Below are 18,218 nucleotides of genomic sequence, written 5' to 3'. Positions count from 1 at the left end.
CTTTGGGTATCGATTCAATATCGATTCTTGGGGTCACGAGTCGATTCAAAATCGATTTTTTTCGATTCAACGCGATTCTCGATTCAAAAACGATATTTTCCCGATTCAAAACGATTCTCTATTCATTCAATACATAGGATTTCAGCAGGATCTACCCCAGTCTGCTGACATGCAAGCAGAGTAGTAGATTTTTGTAAAAAGCTTTTATAATTGTAAAGGACAATGTTTTATGAACTGATTGCAATAATGTAAATTTGTTTTAACTATTAAATGAACCAAAAATATAACTTATTTTATCTTTGTGAAAATATTGGACAGTGTGTTGTCAAGCTTATGAGATGCGATGCAAGTGTAAGCCACTGTGACACTATTGTTCTTTTTTAAATTTTTTATAAATGTCTAATGATAATGTCAATGAGGGATTGTTAATCACTGCTATGTTGAAATTGTAACTAATATTGATACTGTTGTTGATAATATTCATTTTTGTTTCACTACTTTTGGTTTGTTCTGTGTCGTGTTTGTGTCTCCTCTCAATTGCTCTGTTTATTGCAGTTCTGAGTGTTGCTGGGTCGGGTTTGGAATTGGATGGCATTGTTATGGTGTTGCTGTGTATGGTTTTGTTGGATTGATTAATTAAAAAAGAAAAAAAAAGAAATAAAAAGTCTGTCTATCTGTGTTGGCCCTGTGATGAGGTGGCGACTTGTCCAGGGTGTACCCCGCCTTCCGCCCGATTGTAGCTGAGATAGGCTCCAGCGCCCCCCGCGACCCCGAAGGGAATAAGCGGCAGAAAATGGATGGATGGATGGAAAAATCGATTTAAAAAAAAATGAGAATCAAATCTGAATCGCACAACGTGAGAATCGCGATTCAAATTCGAATAGATTTTTTCCCACACCCCTAATGCCTTCTGTTAACATGTTAGCTTTTTAAATTCCTTTTGCAGATAAACACCTTAAAGTCCTATATATTGTCACTTGACGCTATCTGGCCAGTGTGCTAACTGTTCGCATTTCAGTTTGGCTTTTTTTTTTCAGCATTCACGTACAATTTATACTAAAATTGCATTTTCCAGTTAATATTATTAGTTGTAATGACCCCGAAAGGGACAAGCGGTAGAAAATGGATGGATGGATGGATGTAATGAAATAAAACAGTACAGTAATTTGACAATGAGCTCTGAGTATGTGCTTTTAGTGCCATCTAGTGACTACTTTTTAAGCCAGCGTGGTATAAAACAAGTAAAAAATCAAGACAGTATCTGTTTTCCAATTCTTGTTGAAATCCTGTGCTTTTTGAGCTTACGAGGAACACCAAATTCATAAAATCACAAGTGGATTCAATGTTTTTGAACAAAAATAAAAATATCGCAACTTTTGCCACAACTTTATGAAAAAGCTTACCGCAAATTCGGGAATTTTTAGGCCACAACAACTAGAAAAAAATCCAGCAAAATCCTCAAGGGAGTTTGTGATAATGGACCACCAAAGAAGCGTATCCAATCAAATCGCTGCGATGTCACAGCCTATGCAGATAGTGACATCATATCCAGTGGTTATGACGATCCTAGTTGTTTATTACTGAGTTGGTGATCAGCCAGCACCTCCCTTGAAAACGTTTTTTTATTTTGTTGACAGACTCCTTCAGAAGATAAAGCACCACGTTAATGGAGAAGAATGGCCCGAGTGTGGTTGGAGTGCCTCAACTCTTTACCGGGGATCCCCCTCGATGTGCTGTCGGTGCCCATGGAGAATAAATACAAATGTCAGCGGTGTTTCTTGGTCCTGAGGAAGCCGGTGCAGGCTCAGTGCGGCCATCGCTTCTGTGTGCACTGCTTTAAACAGCTCACCAGGTAGACTTGGAGGTCCTCCGACTGCCCCTCCTGTGCAGTCGTGTGACATGCAAACCCCCCCTCTTTTGCCCCCCTGAACGCTTATAACTGGACACGTTTCTGCCTCTCCTGTGTTCTTATCTCTGTTGCGCTCAAGACTTAAAACTGTACTATGCAGACTCATCCGTCGCATGACTGGACTCTTTTCCACAATGTGATGATGAACCTCGTGCCCACTCATGATGAAGGTGTTTATTTCCTTTTTCCGCCTTTGTTCATTCTGGAATACATCTGTCCCTCGCTGGTCCTGACTGAATCACCGAACAGGCGCTGAATGCTCAGAACAATGCAGTGAGAGTTCACACCAAAAAAGATAATAATGGGAATACAGGGTTTCTCCTAGATTGCCAAGATACCTGAGGCGGTGGGGGCGTGGTCACCATGACTTCATGGTATAATTTGCTATGATAGGATTTTCTTTAAAAAGACTAAAAAAATGTATACTGTACATACATTTAAAAACAAATCTGTGTTATTAATTAGTATTATCATATCATTTAGCTCTATTTTTGAGAATTTTTCAAGTGTCCAGAGACTTTTAGTGACTTTCACTAGCACCAAATCTAGCATCTTTTTCCGGTGTTATTTAAGTTTAGTACCAATGATTGTCACACACACACTAGGTGTGGCGAAATTATTGTCTGCATTTGACCCATCACCCTTGATCACCCCCTGGGAGGTGAGGGGAGCAGTGAGCAGCAGCGGTGGCCGCGCTCGGGAATCATTTTTGGTGATTTAACCCACAATTCCAACCCTTAATGCTGAGTGCCAAGCTGGGAGGTAATGAGTCCCATTTTTATAGTCTTTGGTATGACTCGGCCGGGGTTTGAACTCACAACCTACCGATCTCAGGGCGGACACTATCATAGATTGTACTCGTGTTTAGAGACTGAGAGTTCCTTGTTCGATCCCTGGCTTCCGTCATCCGAGTCACGTCTGTCATGTCCTTGAGCAAGACACTTCACCCTTGCTGGGTCGTGCATGACAGCTCCCGCCATCAGTGTGTGAATGTGTGTGTTTGTGTGTGATAGATAGATAGTACTTTATTGATTCCTTCAGGAGAGTTCCCTCAGGAAAATTTAAATTCCTGCAGCAGTGCACAGAATTGAGATCAAATTTAAAAAGTAAAAAGTAAATAATGGGGGTATAAATGGAAATAAAATAAGAATAAAAATAAAAAGCAACAATAAGAACAAAAATATAACAGTAAAAATAAGAATATAACAAGAGAAACTCGGCAGTAGTGACCATGTTGTGAAAATGTATTGCACTGTTATTGCACTTTTTTGTTGCCGTTTATTTCAGTATTGTATGTGAATGGATGAATGTAGAAATAGTGTCAAAGAGCTTTGAGTACCTTGAAGGTAGAAAAGCGCTATTCAAATATAACCATTTAGCATGCTGCAAAATGTGTGTATTCATGCTCCCTGATTAACTGTTCTGCTAGAAAACATGCATCTAATGTACATTTTCGGACATGTAATGAGAAATGAAAATGTGTAATATGTGATGTAACAAGTTAAAATGTATTCATGTATGAAACAAACAGAAACATTTGACATGGTAGATGTTGTTTTTTGAATGTTAAAATAGCAGTCTTGTTTGCTTCTGTTTGTCAGTTCCGGCCCAAAGCCTTGCGAGGCCTGTCGCCAGGAGAAAATATACGAAGAGCCGACTTCTATCCTCAATGTTGGCGAGGTAAGCACTAAACTAGAAAAAGGGGAGCATTGTTCTCCTTTGAGATGCCTTTAAATTGTCATTTGTTGAACATTTTGTGTCCGTCTTTTGTTCAGGCCTTTCCGGACAATGCGGCGGGTCGGGAAATAGCAAGTCTTCCTGCAAAGTGTTTGAACGAGGGCTGCACCTGGACGGGATCAATCAAAGAGTATGAGGTAAGGGCATTCTGTCGGTCGCAACTGAACTGTTAAGTCTGTCTAGAAGAGGGGTGTCAAAGTCAAGGCCCGCGGGCCAGATCCGGCACGCAAATGAATTATCTATATCCCCCGGGAGGATATTTGATTAGTATTAGAACCGGCCCTCAGGCCACAGCCGCCTGCTGCTGTTTTGCACGCACCAATACTCCATCAGTGTTGGCGCTAGGAATTTTCAAAATGGGGTCCCTAGGATCCCATCAAGTCATAAAAATGGGGTCCCACTTTTTTGTAACCATTTTGAAAACATGATAAGTGTATGCATTATCCTGTTATATTTCACATTCTATATTGTGTTTTGGAAAAAGATGATCATAAACGTTGCTTAATTCATTAAAAAAATAATACAAAAGAAAACACATTTTTATGCATATGTAACTGTATTCAGTTATAAACATTCATTCACTTTCTTCTTTCCTTCATGGATTTAAACTTTACCGCTACCGGTATTTTTAAAAATATTTTTATTGTAATATTTTCAGAATGTGTTTGTTCTATTTTTTGCCAAGGTAAGACAAAAAAAACAATCTGAAGTTGTCTTTATTTTTTAGTTTTAATGCCATGATTTTAATAGTTCAGGCCCTCGTGTGCACAGATTTTCCTACATGCGACCCTGAGCTAAAATGAATTTGACACCCCGGATCTAGAAAGACGTTTCGCATCTCATCTTTGCAGTATCTTAATCAATATACACTTTGATTGGACAGATCTAAAAAAAAAAACTCAGACTAGATCTGTCCATGCAGGACTGCAGCTATAGATTATTTTAGTAATGGAGTAATTTATAGATTAGTTTGTTTGAATAATTGAGTAATGGAATCAAGCACACTTTATAGCAGGAGTGTCCTAAATTTTTTCACCCCTGCTATATAGCCTTTATGGAAAATAATTAAAAAAAACAAATATGTTTCTGCTTGCCAAAACCTAATTTTTGTTTCTAAAAAATGCACATCATCACAATTGAAATTGCACTTTTAATAACGAACTATCTGCTGTTCGCCGCCACACAGATCACAGCACCCACACACCACTCATGTGCGCTCTATTGCAGCGACCGTGCGGAAACTATGTCCGCGTGTTTAAAATTCCCGGTCAGTCCATGCGACTCCAACAGAATATAAATAAAAGCTTTCATCTTTTGGAATGAAACCATTAACCGTTGCAGCCCTGTAGCCATGAGCATGAACTAATGAATATTGCTCAGATGAGAGGCGAAAGGTCTTCTAAGACTAGCTGAACACTCCGATTGAAGGCCCTGAGAATACAATGACCTGGATGAATGAGAACATCCATGTTTTCAACTACATGCAATATCTTGTGGGTTTTTTATTTATTTGCTATGCAAACACCTTGCCAGATGCCTCAGTGTTTATATTTTATACAGTGTGTGTGTTTTTTTTTTACTTGTACATGTTTTTATATTAGACATACACACTGACAGAGCCTTTGCAATTTTGTTGAGCTTTCAGCATATTTTGTTTTACATGACAATAGCACTTTCTATTCTCCTAGACGAGGTAGGAATTAATGTGTTGGATGTTGCCATACGTGCATATTGGTGCAATTTTTTATTTTAACTCTCATATGTAAATCTAAACTTATTTTTCATGAGAACTTTATTACATGTTTATTCATGTAATGAACATTTATTTACTTATGTATTTCTTTATTCACTGTAGTGTTACAGATTGAGTACAAACAAATGTGTAGGATTAAATAACATATGCTTCTGTCTACTCCCTTTTCAGACATGTTGTAATGGGAAACTGGAAACATGATGAATCATGTTGTAATTGTATGCATGATCCAACTAATCTAACACTACAATAAGCATAGCTTCAACCCTATAACTAAGCCAGGAAACAGGAAGTGAAACTAAGTCTGCAGCCTGGAAAGTCCCTATGAGGTTGCAAAACAATTTTTGGAAAGTACCAGTATGGGGGTGGGGGAGCAAGTCAAGATCCTGCAGATAGGTCAGTTTGACTGTTTAATGGTCAAATCAGATGATTAGGATTTAACAAGGGCAGTATTTTCACTTTAGTGCAGTTAAACTTGAGTTTGTACCACATGAGTTGAAGCTGTCTGCGGGTTGTCTAGATGAGAAGTAACACGAGCAATAACAGGAATTGTCACTCGGTTTGCACGTGTGGTCACACGTTCAAGTAAATGCGGTTTCCTTTGCTAGCGTAGCACAAGGTATGTTTTTAAAAATGTTTCTTTTAAATGGACCCACGTTAACTTGCGTGGCATGTTAGAAGCATGTCAAACACCTAGTGTGTGTGTGACAATCATTGGTACTTAACTTTGACTAAAAAAGGACTCACCTTTTGATAGTTGAAAAGCTCCAGCGTTGGCATTGGAAGTCATTTGTAGTCAATGCTTACAATTGGATAAACTCCGCCTGCCCTTTTTGGCTCCTCCCACCAAATTGGAATTATCCAGATTATTTGCAGGTTAATCACAGGATTTTGTTGTTGAATGGGTGTTTTCTGTCTGGAAATTAGACAATAACAAAAGACTAATGCATCATTATGTTCATTTTACAACATTATTTCGCACAAACAAATGTTATATCCAAGATCTTAAGGGTCCTATGATTTTTTTTTTCTACATTTAACACTTCCTTGTGGTCTGTAATGTTAGTTCTTTGGTCAAAATTGTGCATAGATTATGTTTTACAGACCATTTTCAAGCCCCTTTCTGACTGTTATTTACTCCACATCGACAACGTCTTCTCCCCGCCATCTTTGTTGTAGTTTTTTGCGCTTCCATAGCGAATCTACTGACAGTTTATGTTTAAAATGTATTTATATTAGAAATGGCAACAGCGGAAGATGCATGTGCATGTACGAGCCAGTCCGCCCCACAACAAGGGGATATAGAAAAACAAGAATCTTATTGACTACAGCATCAGATTACAATGGCGGACACGCGCAAAGCACTTTGGGTAAATTTATACCATATATGGATAATCCGGTGACATCATCGATGCAAAAAACATGACAGGTTAGCAAACGGCTTGTTTGGCGTAAGTTAATAACTATCTCCTCAATGCCTCCATGGCTTGGTTTAAAATGTTCAGTACTTATGCAGATCCCAAATACACAACAGCAAGTACCAACACGCAAGAAAAATTGGTTTTGAATAATAGGGCGCTTTAAAGGGATCTGGATTTTGAGCAAATGTAATCTTTTATCAATTCGGAAGAATCCAGGTAACAATCCGTGTCTGGAGATCAGGTCTTCCCCTACTTCTTGAAAAAACTAAGTTTCTGGATCATAATTAATGGAATTTTAGCTGAGGCATGACTCAAATGGATAAACGACTGTAGCTTTGCATCACGAAAGAGTGAAACCATTATTGGTTTGGGGTTGCCTCTACGTTTTCGAGGATAAATATTTGGACCCCTCACCATCCCCTCAGACTAGAGTAGTCTTATTGTGATCGTTTCAGTACCCTGAGATTACTATAACCTGGATTAATGAGAATATTCACAGATACATCTGAACTAGTTCAGCAGATTTAAAAACATATAGAATTTTTCTGAAGCCACCACACCTCCCTTAAAGTCAGCCTCACACTTGAAAAAAACACGTTCTAATTGATTTAAGAATTTAAAACATTGGATATACATTGTTTTGGACAAGAAACAAGTTGGCCTAATATAACGATTTGGTTTTATTATAAAAATGCAGATAACAGACATTATTCAAATAGTAACTTTCTGGTTTTAAGAAACAGTAAAAGAAATCTAATAAGCAGAGTAAAAAAAATATTAAATTGCTCAATTATGTATCACCCTGTTCATTTTTATTTCCAAACTAACACCTGCATCAAATTAAATCTGTTTGCATTAAAAAAAAAAAGTGAGTGCTCACACCTTGGAGAGCTGTTGCACCAGGTGGATTGACATGAATCATGGCTCCGACACTAGAAATGTCAATTGAAACAAAGGAGAGGATTATCAAACTTCTTCAAGAAGGTAAATCATCGGGCAATGTTGCAAAAGATGTTGATTGTTCAGTCAGCTGTGTCTACAATTCGGACCGAGTACAAACAACATGGGAAGGTTGCAAAAGATAAGCATACTGGTAGACAGAGAGAACATCAAGACAGAAAAATTACGGCAATAAGTCTTGAAAACAGAAAATGCACAGCAAAACAAATGGGCGAAAACTGGAATCATCATCTCTGACCGAAGTGAAAGAAACCACCTAAATAAAGGAAATGGCGTTTGAATACAGAAAAGCTAAACAAAAGTCGTCATGAATTGATTAACGTGGATCCCGACTTAAACAAGTTGAAAAACTTATTCGGGTGTTACCATTTAGTGGTCAATTGTACGGAATATGTACTGTACTGTGCAATCTACTAATAAAAGTTTCAATCAATCAATCAATTAACAGCTAAACAGAAAAAACAAGGTTCGAATGGGTTAAGGAAAAGGAATCGTGGACTACAGGTGACTGGATGAAAGTCATATTCAGTGATGAATTGAAAATCTGCATTGAGCAGATGATGCTGGAACTTTTGTTTGGTTTCGTTCCAATGAGAGTTGAGAAGACGACTGCCTGAAGAAAACATGCAAATGTCCACAGTCATTAATGATATGGGGCTGCATGTGTGGCAATGTCATTGGGAAGGTGGCTGTCATTAAATCTTCAATAAATGCGCAAGTCTATGTTGACATTTCATTCATTTTCATTGCGAAAGAGGTATCGCTACCTTTCAAAAGCATGTTTTGCATTTCTGTGTAATGAAACGTTAAAAGCGAGTTGGTTCACATTGCTGCAGCACTTTGTCGAACATGTGCTGTCTCGCCTATGGGAGTATGAATGTTGACATAAAAACTTGGGTGTGCATGCTACATGTTATGAAAGGTCTAATTATAATCTTGTATGAGTTGCAAAGACTAGCTTTGTGGAAGTTAAATCAGTTGAACCTTGCTAGTCCTGTACAGTATGTCACAATGCAACCGTTGAACTAGCTGGCGCTATCTGCCGTTTTTTATTTGGCACGTTACGAGGCCTGATAAGATAACAATCTTACTGATTGTTGGATAAGGGAACACAGTGGATCATAATTAAAACTGTCACGATCGTAATATTTTTAGTTCATTTTCAGTTGTATTCCAAAGTTGTAGTCAATGATTTCCTTATTTTTCTCTATCCTCTTGCTGTGGGGCAGATTGGCTCGTAAATGCACATGCATTCTCCATTTCTAATACAAAGTAGTGTATTGTTCGAACTTAGACTCTATGGAAGCCCTAAAAACTACAACATGGCTGATGAGAAGATGTAGTCAAAGGGCACTTTAGACTTAGACTTAGACTTAGACTTCCTTTTATTGTCATTCAAATTTGAACTTTGCAGTACAGATAAGAATGTTGCATTAGCTCCTGGTAGTGCAGGATAAAAGAGCAATAAGGTGCAGATATAAATAAATAGATTACTGTACAGATAAATATATTGCACTTTTGCATATGAATCCACGTTTATGGATGTATGTTATATTGTCTTTATATTCCAGCGAGTTAATCCATTTTTAGGGGGAATTGAGGGGATTATTTTAATGCGTTCAAGAGTCTTACGGCCTGAGGGAAGAAGCTGTTACAGAACCTGGAGGTTCTGCTACGGAGGCTGCGGAACCTCTTTCTAGAGTCCAGCAGTGAAAACAGTCCTTGGTGGGGGTGGGAGGAGTCTCTGCAGATTTTCTGAGCCCTGGTCAGGCAGCGGCTTTTTGCGAGCAAACTATCACTTTGCCTGGAGGAGGACTTTGGCACATAAATAAAACCACCTACAAAACAGCGCATTCTAAAGAGACCATCTGGAAGCAGCTTGAAGATGGTCTGTTAACCAATCTATGCAAAATTTGGATTAAACCACCACCATTACATGTTTTGTAGACCACAAGGAAGTTTTTTAAATGTAGAAAAAAAATCAGTATGACTTCTTTAAATCTTCCAAAGAAGGTTTAAACTACTACTCTTAAAATGCAAAAACGTCACTGTGAGCGCACTTTTCTTTTGACCTCTTTGGTTGTAATCAACATTTTTTAACTGCATCTCACCTTTTTTGTGGAATTTGTGTAGGGAATGTATCCTAAAAGCTAAAATAAAGCAAAACTACACATGTTGGGTTTGTCTTTTATGCTGGACTAACACTACTGGCTCAATGTCTACGATATTCACGTGTATTTTCAAGTGATGTTTGTCCAATAATTGTTAGTACAACTCTATACAAGTGTCAACAACAGTTCAGCTTAGCTTAAACAACGCTAACTCATTATTTCGTAGTTGGGATTTAGGCATGGTTGTGGTTTTTTTGCATTTAGTGGTGTTTGGGTAGTTTGCTAGTTTACAAATTGTGCAATTGTGAGGTTCTGCTGTGTAGTGCTACTCTGCAAAATAGAGTTAAGAAAAAAAACAGAATGAAATTAAGTACGGTACCATTAGCAGGATTTTTAAGTTAGAAAAAAGTATTTTATTCTGAAAACAAGCATTATTCAATTTACAATTCTTAAATTAAGCATCCCCGAGATGTTGCAGAATCTTTAAACAAGATTTTCTATGTGGAGAAAACCCAAATATCTTATTTGAATAGTTATTTTCTCAATTTTAACATTTTTAAACTCGAATAGAAAAAATATAATTATTCATGCAAAAATTAAGATAAATTAATGGCTAAAACTAAGAAAATAGCTTAAAACTAGGGATTTTCTTTTAAAACTAGGGAAATTTCTAAAAAATAAAATTAGAAATCTTGGCAATTGGCAAATAATTTGTGTGTAGGATTTCAGGTTTTTATTTTTTTATTTGGCACAGTGCACATTAATCTCCAATCTGCTGTACAGACTGTAAATAAACCAGTGTAGAGCATATCTCATTTCCATCTGTCGTCCCACATACCAGTGTGGGTGCCACTGGTATGAGGTGGGTGAAGAACCCAACAGCAGCTTGATTCGTATCAAAAAACGTCAAAATATTTGGACGAGTGCTTTACCATCTGAGCCACGCAGCCCCAATTTCACAACCTCAAATTCATGTTTCTTTCAACAGAACAGAAAAGACTAGGTGATGCAACAAGTCCCTGCCCTAGATGTCACATATCTTGCTTTCTGTTGTTTTGTACTCAAAGATTAGTGCGGTCAGAATGCATAAAAATCATTGGTGTCTTTATCTTGTCATGACTGAATGTATTTTAACTGCTAAACCACTGCACACAAAATGGTTAAAATGTGTCAAAACACAGCACAAAGCTCAATGCGCGTCTACAAAACACTAGATGTAACTTTCGGGCATTTAAGCCAATCACTATGAAATCTGATACACCTTTTATGGCAGGGGGTCTCAAGCTCGATTAAGATAGCTGACTCCGTCCTAGGCTGCCCACTAGACAGCATTTAGGAGGTGGCTGAAAAAAGAATGTTGACCAAGTTGACATCCATAATGTCCAATCCCTCTCACCCCATGCACAACACTGTATATGTAGGCCCTGAGTAGCTCCTTCAGCACCAGACTGTTACATCCACAGTGCAAGGAGCGCTATCGCAGGTCCTTTCTACCCACAGCCTTAAGATTTTACAACGCACTTATGGGATTACTGTGGTGTACAATACGGATGTTAGTGTTTTTTTGTTGTATTTTATCTATCTATAAATATTAGTGGGCAATATGTAGTATTTATAAAAATAAATAGTTTTTCATTACTTCTGTTGCTGTATGTAAAAACCTGCACTGCAACAACGTAATTTCCCCATTATGGGATGAATAAAAGTCTATCCTATGCTATCCTAATTTACATGGGGGCAACTAAAGGTAGAGTTTGGGTGAGGCTTGGATACAGAGTATTCACTTCAAAATCACATTTTAACCATGTCACTAAATTTAGTAACTAATGTACCGTATTTCTACCAGGGGCTATGGTGACTTTATATTATTATGTTTATATATTGTGCAGAATTAAATATAAAAATGATGACAGTGTCATAATTTTGATACTGCTCCCCAGGAAATGGTCAGAGACAGTTCCGCTTGCTTAACAGGAGTTGCTCTTTGTGTTGCCCAATGTGTATGTGTTATGCTGTAAATTTTTAGTTAGTGTTTTGTGGGATTTAGGATTACCATAATACTGTATATTTAACTGATAGCAACCCAAATTTCACGAACCGCAATTACAGTACCGTAAGTATGTATAGGGCCACAAAATATTAAAGGAGAACTACACTTTTTTGGGAAATGTGCCCATCATTTACAATCATTATAAGAGACAAGAAGACAGATTTATTTTTTTAATGCATTCTTACTCGTAAAAAAACATAAAAAGCGCCAACAATACTCCATTTACATTTCGTCACCTGAATTTTAACCAAGTGTTAGTGATATTGTTATTATAAATGCCAATGCAGACAAACTATTTTTAGCGGCGCATTGTCATAGAGCGACAAGCTTGTTGCTGCTATATCGACATCATCGGCTGGTGAGCTGCTTTCTCGCCTCGAAACCCGTGAAAAATGTTTGTAGATCATAAATAATGTCTCTCACCTTGATAGTAGAAGGATGAGGACGTAATCCGACAAGCTGGTACACTTTGACAGCCAATTTAAACCCGGTAATGGCGAGAACGACACGAAATACGCTTGGTTCCACTCCCCTTACTTCTCTCTGAGGATTATGAGTCATTCTTCATCTAAACAGGAATATATAAACCTAACAGTCGGCATCCCAGTGAGAGCAGACATTGTGCACCAAGTGATGTTTTATTATCTCTGTTGGCTCTCATAAAGTCTGCAGTGAGTGGAAAAAAAAAGCAAACGTTGTGATGCGTTTTGTGAAATGAATGTGCCGCGTATGCTTAAAATAATCAAAATACGTAAATATTAAATGTTATTATAGATGTGCCCGTTACTACATTACATATATACTTACACTATGTATATAAAATGTTGATGGAGGTGTTTGGAGTTTTTTTTTAGAGCGCCTTATAAGCAGAATAGAGCGGCTCCCATAGACTCCATTGTAAGCAGACTTTTGATTGCATTTATTTACTAGTTAGTGTGCCTGTGAAGGTGACTGAGAAGCATGTGTATAACATTTGAACAAAATTTGTTGAAATTAGCAACGCATCATAGCAACCTAGCAAGTAATTGTCCATAAGTCAGTGAGCTTTTTGTCCAATGATTATAAAACACGTATGCTAACAAATCTTCTAATTAATTTTGGCCACAACCATAAGGGGGTGCTACAAAATGTCATAAGTCTTTTTTTTTTTTTAATACAAACTGGAATAAATATGTGTTTTTTCGAGAATAAAATAGCAACATGTCCGCCTTTTGTATCCTAGACCCAGCACGAAGCCTGCTGCGACTACGAGCTGGTCCAGTGCGAAGCCTGCAATGCACACGTCTTCCGCTCGGAGAAGGAGCGTCACAGCGAACGCGAGTGCGAAGCCAGGGTGCTCAACTGCAAATACTGCAAGCTGACTTTCAACTTTAAAGACATCAAGGTGAGAGCGTCGCCTATCGCTCGCTTTGCTCGGGGGAGGGGCCTTGACGGTAAAAATCAACTTTGTTGCTTTCTTTCGCAGGCCCATGATGAAGTGTGCCTCAAGTTCCCCTTGCAGTGTAAAGACTGTGGCAAGAAGAAGATCCCAAGAGAAAAGGTCAGAATTTAGGATGCGCCGATCTATCGGTGCGTACTGTACGTGGGCTAATTGGAAGGTCACATGAAGTTTGGAGCTCTGTAGCAACTGACTGTGCAGAAAGTCTTTGCACTGTGCGCTTCAGCATCCGCTGACCCCTCTCTGTCAGTTTACCTGGCCTACCACTTGGTGGCTGACTTTCTGTTGTTCCCAAACTCTTCACTTTTCTTATAATAAAGTTGACTTTGGAATATTTAGGAGCAAGGAAATTTCACGACTGGATTTGTTGCACAGGTGGCATCCTATGACAGTTCCACGCTGGAAATCACTGAGAGCGGCCCATTCTTTCACAAATGTTTGTAGAAACAGTCTCCATGCCTAAGTGCTTGATTTTATACACCGGGCCAAGTGATTAGGACACCTGCTTCTCATCATTTGGATGGGTGGCCAAATACTTTTGGCAATATAGTGTATAATCATATAATAATTATAATAATAATAATCTCCCAATAATAATCATATAATCAATACTAACGTGATTAGAACTACATTTTTATTTTCACAAAATCCGTTTTTTGTCGTTTTCGTTAATGTTTACAAATTTAGGAAACACAGGAGGACTTTCAGGGTAAAAACCAAATGACTCAGATAAGTAGTGTTTGCTTTTGTTTAGGTATTGTGTACTTATGACTTTGTTATGATCAATAAAATTGTATGTAATAAAAGAGAATAAGGAAATAGTTCAAATATTGACCTGCTCTGGGCCTTGTGGTTAGAGTGTCCGCCCTGGGACTGGAAGGTCGTGGGTTCAAACCCCGGCCGAGTCATACCAGAGACTATAAAAATGGGACCCATTGCCTCCGTCACCCAGCATCAAGGGTTGGAATTGGGGGTTCATCCATCCATTTTCTAACGCTTGTCCCTTTTGGGGTCGCGGGGGTTGCTGGAGCCTATCTCAGCTGCATTCAGGCGGAGGGCGGGGTACACCCTGGACAAGTCGCCACCTCATCACAGGGCCAACACAGATAGACAGACAACATTCACATTCACACACTAGGGCCAATTTAGTGTTGCCAATCAAACTATCCCCAGGTGCATGTCTTTGGAGGTGGGAGGAAGCCGGAGTACCCGGAGGAAACCCACGCAGTCACAGGGAGAACATGCAAACTCCACACAGAAAGATTTCGAGCCCGGGATTGAACTCAGGACCTTCGTTTTGTGAGGCACATGCACTAACACCTGTTCCACCGTGCATTAAATCACCAAAATGATTTCCGAGCGCAGCCACCGCTGCTGCTCACTGCTCCCCTCACCTCCCAGGGGGTGAACATGGGGATGGGTCAAATGCAGAGGATAATTTCACCACACCTAGTGTGTGTGTGTGACTATCAGTGGTACTATAACTTTAACTTGATAGTGTTGATATTGTTAAATTGTCAATAGCAATCACTAGAAATAAAACACAACAACGTTTACAGGGAAAACGTGATCGGTATCAGCCGATCTCCCTTGAGTGTTTATAGGCAATGAAATGCAGAAGTCGTTGATTATGAAATGACTAACTGACTGGTCCAAAGTTGACTTCCTCCTATTTTTCTGTTTCAGTTGAGTGATCATAGTCGGGCCTGTGTAAAGTCCAAGAGTGCTTGTTCTTTTAGCCCAGTTGGCTGCAAGTTTGTGGTGAGTCCCCTTGTCCTCCAAAAATTCTAGTCCAATGTAACAAAAACAACATTTAGGTCATTGTTATTATTACCACCTCATAGACGGACAATGGCAAACTGAATGACCACGAGCACAGCAGCGTCATGGAGCACCTGCGCCTGCTGCTGCCCATGGTTCTGTCTGTTGCCCGCCCCAACACTGAGGCCCAAGGGTCTGGCGAGTGGCAGGAAGACTCGGGTCTGGGTCTGTACAGGGCTCCAGAGGAAGGAGCCTCATCCTCTATGCCGTCTGGGGACTTAGAAAAGAAGGTAAGTCCCGAGTGGAGTTGATACTATCTACAGCAAAATTAAAACATCATAGCTTCTGCTGTTATTCACCGGTGCCTTTCACACCAAGGCCATCAAAATAAAGCTGGGATTTTGCTCCAGCGTAGTCGCTACTGTGATGCCGTTTTGATCCTTTTAGAGAACATGTCTGACATATTAACCCATTAGCTTGTTAAAGCTTCTTAGGGCGCAAGCAAAAAATGGCATTACTGGACTAGGATATAACGATTACCAATGTAATGATAAACTGTGATAAAATTCCAGAAACCGCGATTGATTACTGCACTTTGACTTATGGCTGTGGGTAGAAAAAAAACTGCACTCCTTGCACTGTGGAAGGTAACAGTCTAATGCTGAATGAGCTACTCAGGGCCTCCACAGTGTCATGCATGAGGTGAGAGGGATTAGACATTAAGAATGTCAATTTGGTCAACATCCTCTGTCGTCCACCTCCTCAATGCTGTCTAGTGGGCAGCCTAGGACGCAGTCAGATCTCTTAATCAGTTGATTAAGTCTGTTCCTGTCTCTGACCATGCTACACCCAACCCCATAAAACTATGGCATAGAACACCACAGAAGCCACCACAGTGTCATAATAAGTGCACAGTGCACACCCCAAAGGACCTCAGTCTCCTCAAGAGGTGTAGGCAACTTTGACCCTTCTTGTACAAGGTGTTTAAGTTGTCAGTCCAGTCCAGTTTGTTGTTGAGGTCAACATCCAGATATTTAAATGAGTCCACTATTTCTATCTCTGGTCTCTGGATGTGTGGGTGGTTGAGCTGACTGCCGGAAGTGAATCACAAGCTTTTTGTCTTACTGGTGTTCAAGTGCAGGTGATTACGTGCACACCAGTCGACAAAGCCTGAGGTGACTTCTCCGTATTCCTGCTCACTCCCCCCAGACTTACATGTCCTCACTGCAGAGTCGTCCGAGAACTTCTGCAGATGGCAGCGGTTGGAGTCGTGCCTGAAGTCTGGGGTGTAACGCGTGAACAGGTAAGGTGAAAACACCCTCCTTTGGGGAGCCCCTTGGCTGAAAACTACCACATCTGAAGAACAGTTACGCAGCCTCACGTACTACGTTCTGTCGACAAGGTAGTTGATGATCTGTGCAGCCAGGTGATGGTCCACTCCCGCCTCTTCAAGTTTCAGCTGTAGCAGTGCCAGCTGGAAGGTTTTGAAAGCGCTTGAGAAGTCTGAGAACATGACTCTCACCGCACTTCCAGTGGCCTACAGGTGGGTGAGGGCCCGATGCAGCAGGTAGATGATGGAATCATCTAACACAATGCTTGGAGAGTAAGCAAACTGCAAGGGGTCCATTGCTGACACTGTCTGGCGTGCAAAAGTGGCTGAGGATGATCTGCTCCATGGTCTTCATGAAGTGGAAGGTCAGGGCAATGAAGTGGTTCAGCTCCTTGGGGAAAAGGTGTTTTAGGAATTGGAACCACACAAAGTCTTTAAGAGAGTGGGGACTGTTTCCAGACCGAGGCTCAGGTTAAAAATGTACTGGACCACGCCAGTTAACTGCTCCGCACATACCCTGAGTTTTCTGGAACAAACGTGGACCATGCTGAAAAGTGTGAATGGCTGGGCTGGTGCGGAGCGGGGTTTGAATGTGAGGGTGTTTGTGGGGCCAAAATCAAATCTGTTGAAAAAAACATTCAGTTTGTTGGCCCACTCCTGTTCCCCGAAAGCTTGGTGACCACTTCAAACCTCCTCCATGAGTCCACACACGGAAGTTATTTTGTTTGTGCCATTGTTTGTTTTTGCTCAAAGGGGAACTGCACTTTTTTTGGAATTTTGCCTATCATTCACAATACTTTTGAAAGACAAGAACACACGTCGTTTTTTAAATTTGTATTTTAAACATGATAAACGCTTGGAAGATGCAGCTAATAAGAGTTACCGTTGTAGCCTTCAAAGCCCTCTATAACAACTTCAAAACCTCGAGAGACTTGTGCTGGCTCAGCTGAGACCCCTGGTGGCTCCTTCCCTGTTTGCGTATCAGCCCCATGTAGAAGTGAATGATGCTGCATCATGCTCACTCTCACCTGAATGGTGGGAGGGGCACTGTGAGGATCTTGTTCTTTGATTTCTCCAGTGCCTTCAACACCATTCAGCCAATTCTGATGAGTGACAAGTTGCTCAGGATGGGTGTCAGTTCATCCATTGTCTCCTGGATCACTGATTACTGACATGCCCCAGTTTGTGTGACTGGGGAGCTCCCTGTCGGATACTGTGGTCAGTGGTGTAGGGGCTCCACAGGGGACTGTCCTGTCTCCTTTCCTGTCCACCCTGTACACCTCAGACTTTCAGTATAGTTCCAGGTCCTGCCATCTGCAGAAATACTCTGATGACTCTGCTGTGGTCGGGTGTATCGGAGAGGGACAGGAATTGGAGTACAGGACACTGATCGCTGACTTTGTGGAGTGGTCTCAGGCGAAACATGTACTCCTTAATGTGGACAAGATCAAGGAGCCGGCCATTGACTTCAAGAAGAAAATGACCCCTGTGGAGCCCATCAACATCCAGGGCTGGGAGGTGGCAGTAGTGGGGCAGTACAAGTACCTGGGAGTACCAGTCCAGTCTGAACAGCAGACTGGACTGGAAGGACAACAGCAAAGCTGTATACAAGAAGGGCATGAGCAGACTCTTTTTCCTGAGGAAGCTTAGGTCCTTTAATGTGTGCAGCAAGCTGTTGGGGATATTTTTTAAGTCTGTTCTGGCCAGTGCCCTGTACTTTGCAGTGGTTTGTTGAGGGAGCAGCACCA

At 40.3% G+C, this 18,218-nt stretch overlaps 2 protein-coding genes across 5 annotated transcripts in view; one reads left to right on the top strand and one right to left on the bottom strand.

Moving 5' to 3' along the window:
- coq4 (coenzyme Q4 homolog (S. cerevisiae)) overlaps window positions 1-18,218 on the bottom strand; it is a 52,595-nt gene that overhangs the window by 12,652 nt on the left and 21,725 nt on the right. Inside the window, exons 3-4 of one of the 2 annotated variants that reach the window (XM_062055308.1) lie at window positions 7,703-7,752; window positions 6,147-6,315 (exon numbers count right to left, since the gene is read on the bottom strand). In XM_062055308.1, the coding sequence (XP_061911292.1) occupies window positions 6,147-6,189 (43 nt within the window). In that variant the 5' untranslated portion in view covers window positions 6,190-6,315; window positions 7,703-7,752. The remainder of the gene's footprint in view (window positions 1-6,146; window positions 6,316-7,702; window positions 7,753-18,218) is intronic. The other variant, XM_062055309.1, reaches the window with a different exon arrangement.
- Window positions 1-18,218, top strand: part of traf2b (Tnf receptor-associated factor 2b) — a 40,855-nt gene that overhangs the window by 3,476 nt on the left and 19,161 nt on the right. For 2 of the 3 annotated variants that reach the window (XM_062055303.1, XM_062055301.1), the window contains exons 2-8: window positions 1,638-1,852; window positions 3,511-3,589; window positions 3,685-3,783; window positions 13,164-13,325; window positions 13,407-13,481; window positions 15,066-15,140; window positions 15,224-15,430. In XM_062055303.1, coding sequence (XP_061911287.1) covers window positions 1,677-1,852; window positions 3,511-3,589; window positions 3,685-3,783; window positions 13,164-13,325; window positions 13,407-13,481; window positions 15,066-15,140; window positions 15,224-15,430 — 873 coding nt within the window. In that variant the 5' untranslated portion in view covers window positions 1,638-1,676. Of the gene's footprint in view, window positions 1-827; window positions 1,853-3,510; window positions 3,590-3,684; window positions 3,784-13,163; window positions 13,326-13,406; window positions 13,482-15,065; window positions 15,141-15,223; window positions 15,431-18,218 lie in introns of those variants that run through there. The other variant, XM_062055302.1, reaches the window with a different exon arrangement.

This window comes from Entelurus aequoreus, linkage group LG08, assembly GCF_033978785.1.
Source record: "Entelurus aequoreus isolate RoL-2023_Sb linkage group LG08, RoL_Eaeq_v1.1, whole genome shotgun sequence".
NCBI lineage: Eukaryota > Metazoa > Chordata > Actinopteri > Syngnathiformes > Syngnathidae > Entelurus > Entelurus aequoreus.
Note: the sequence above shows the minus strand (reverse complement) of the source record. Positions and strands in the feature narration are given on the sequence as shown.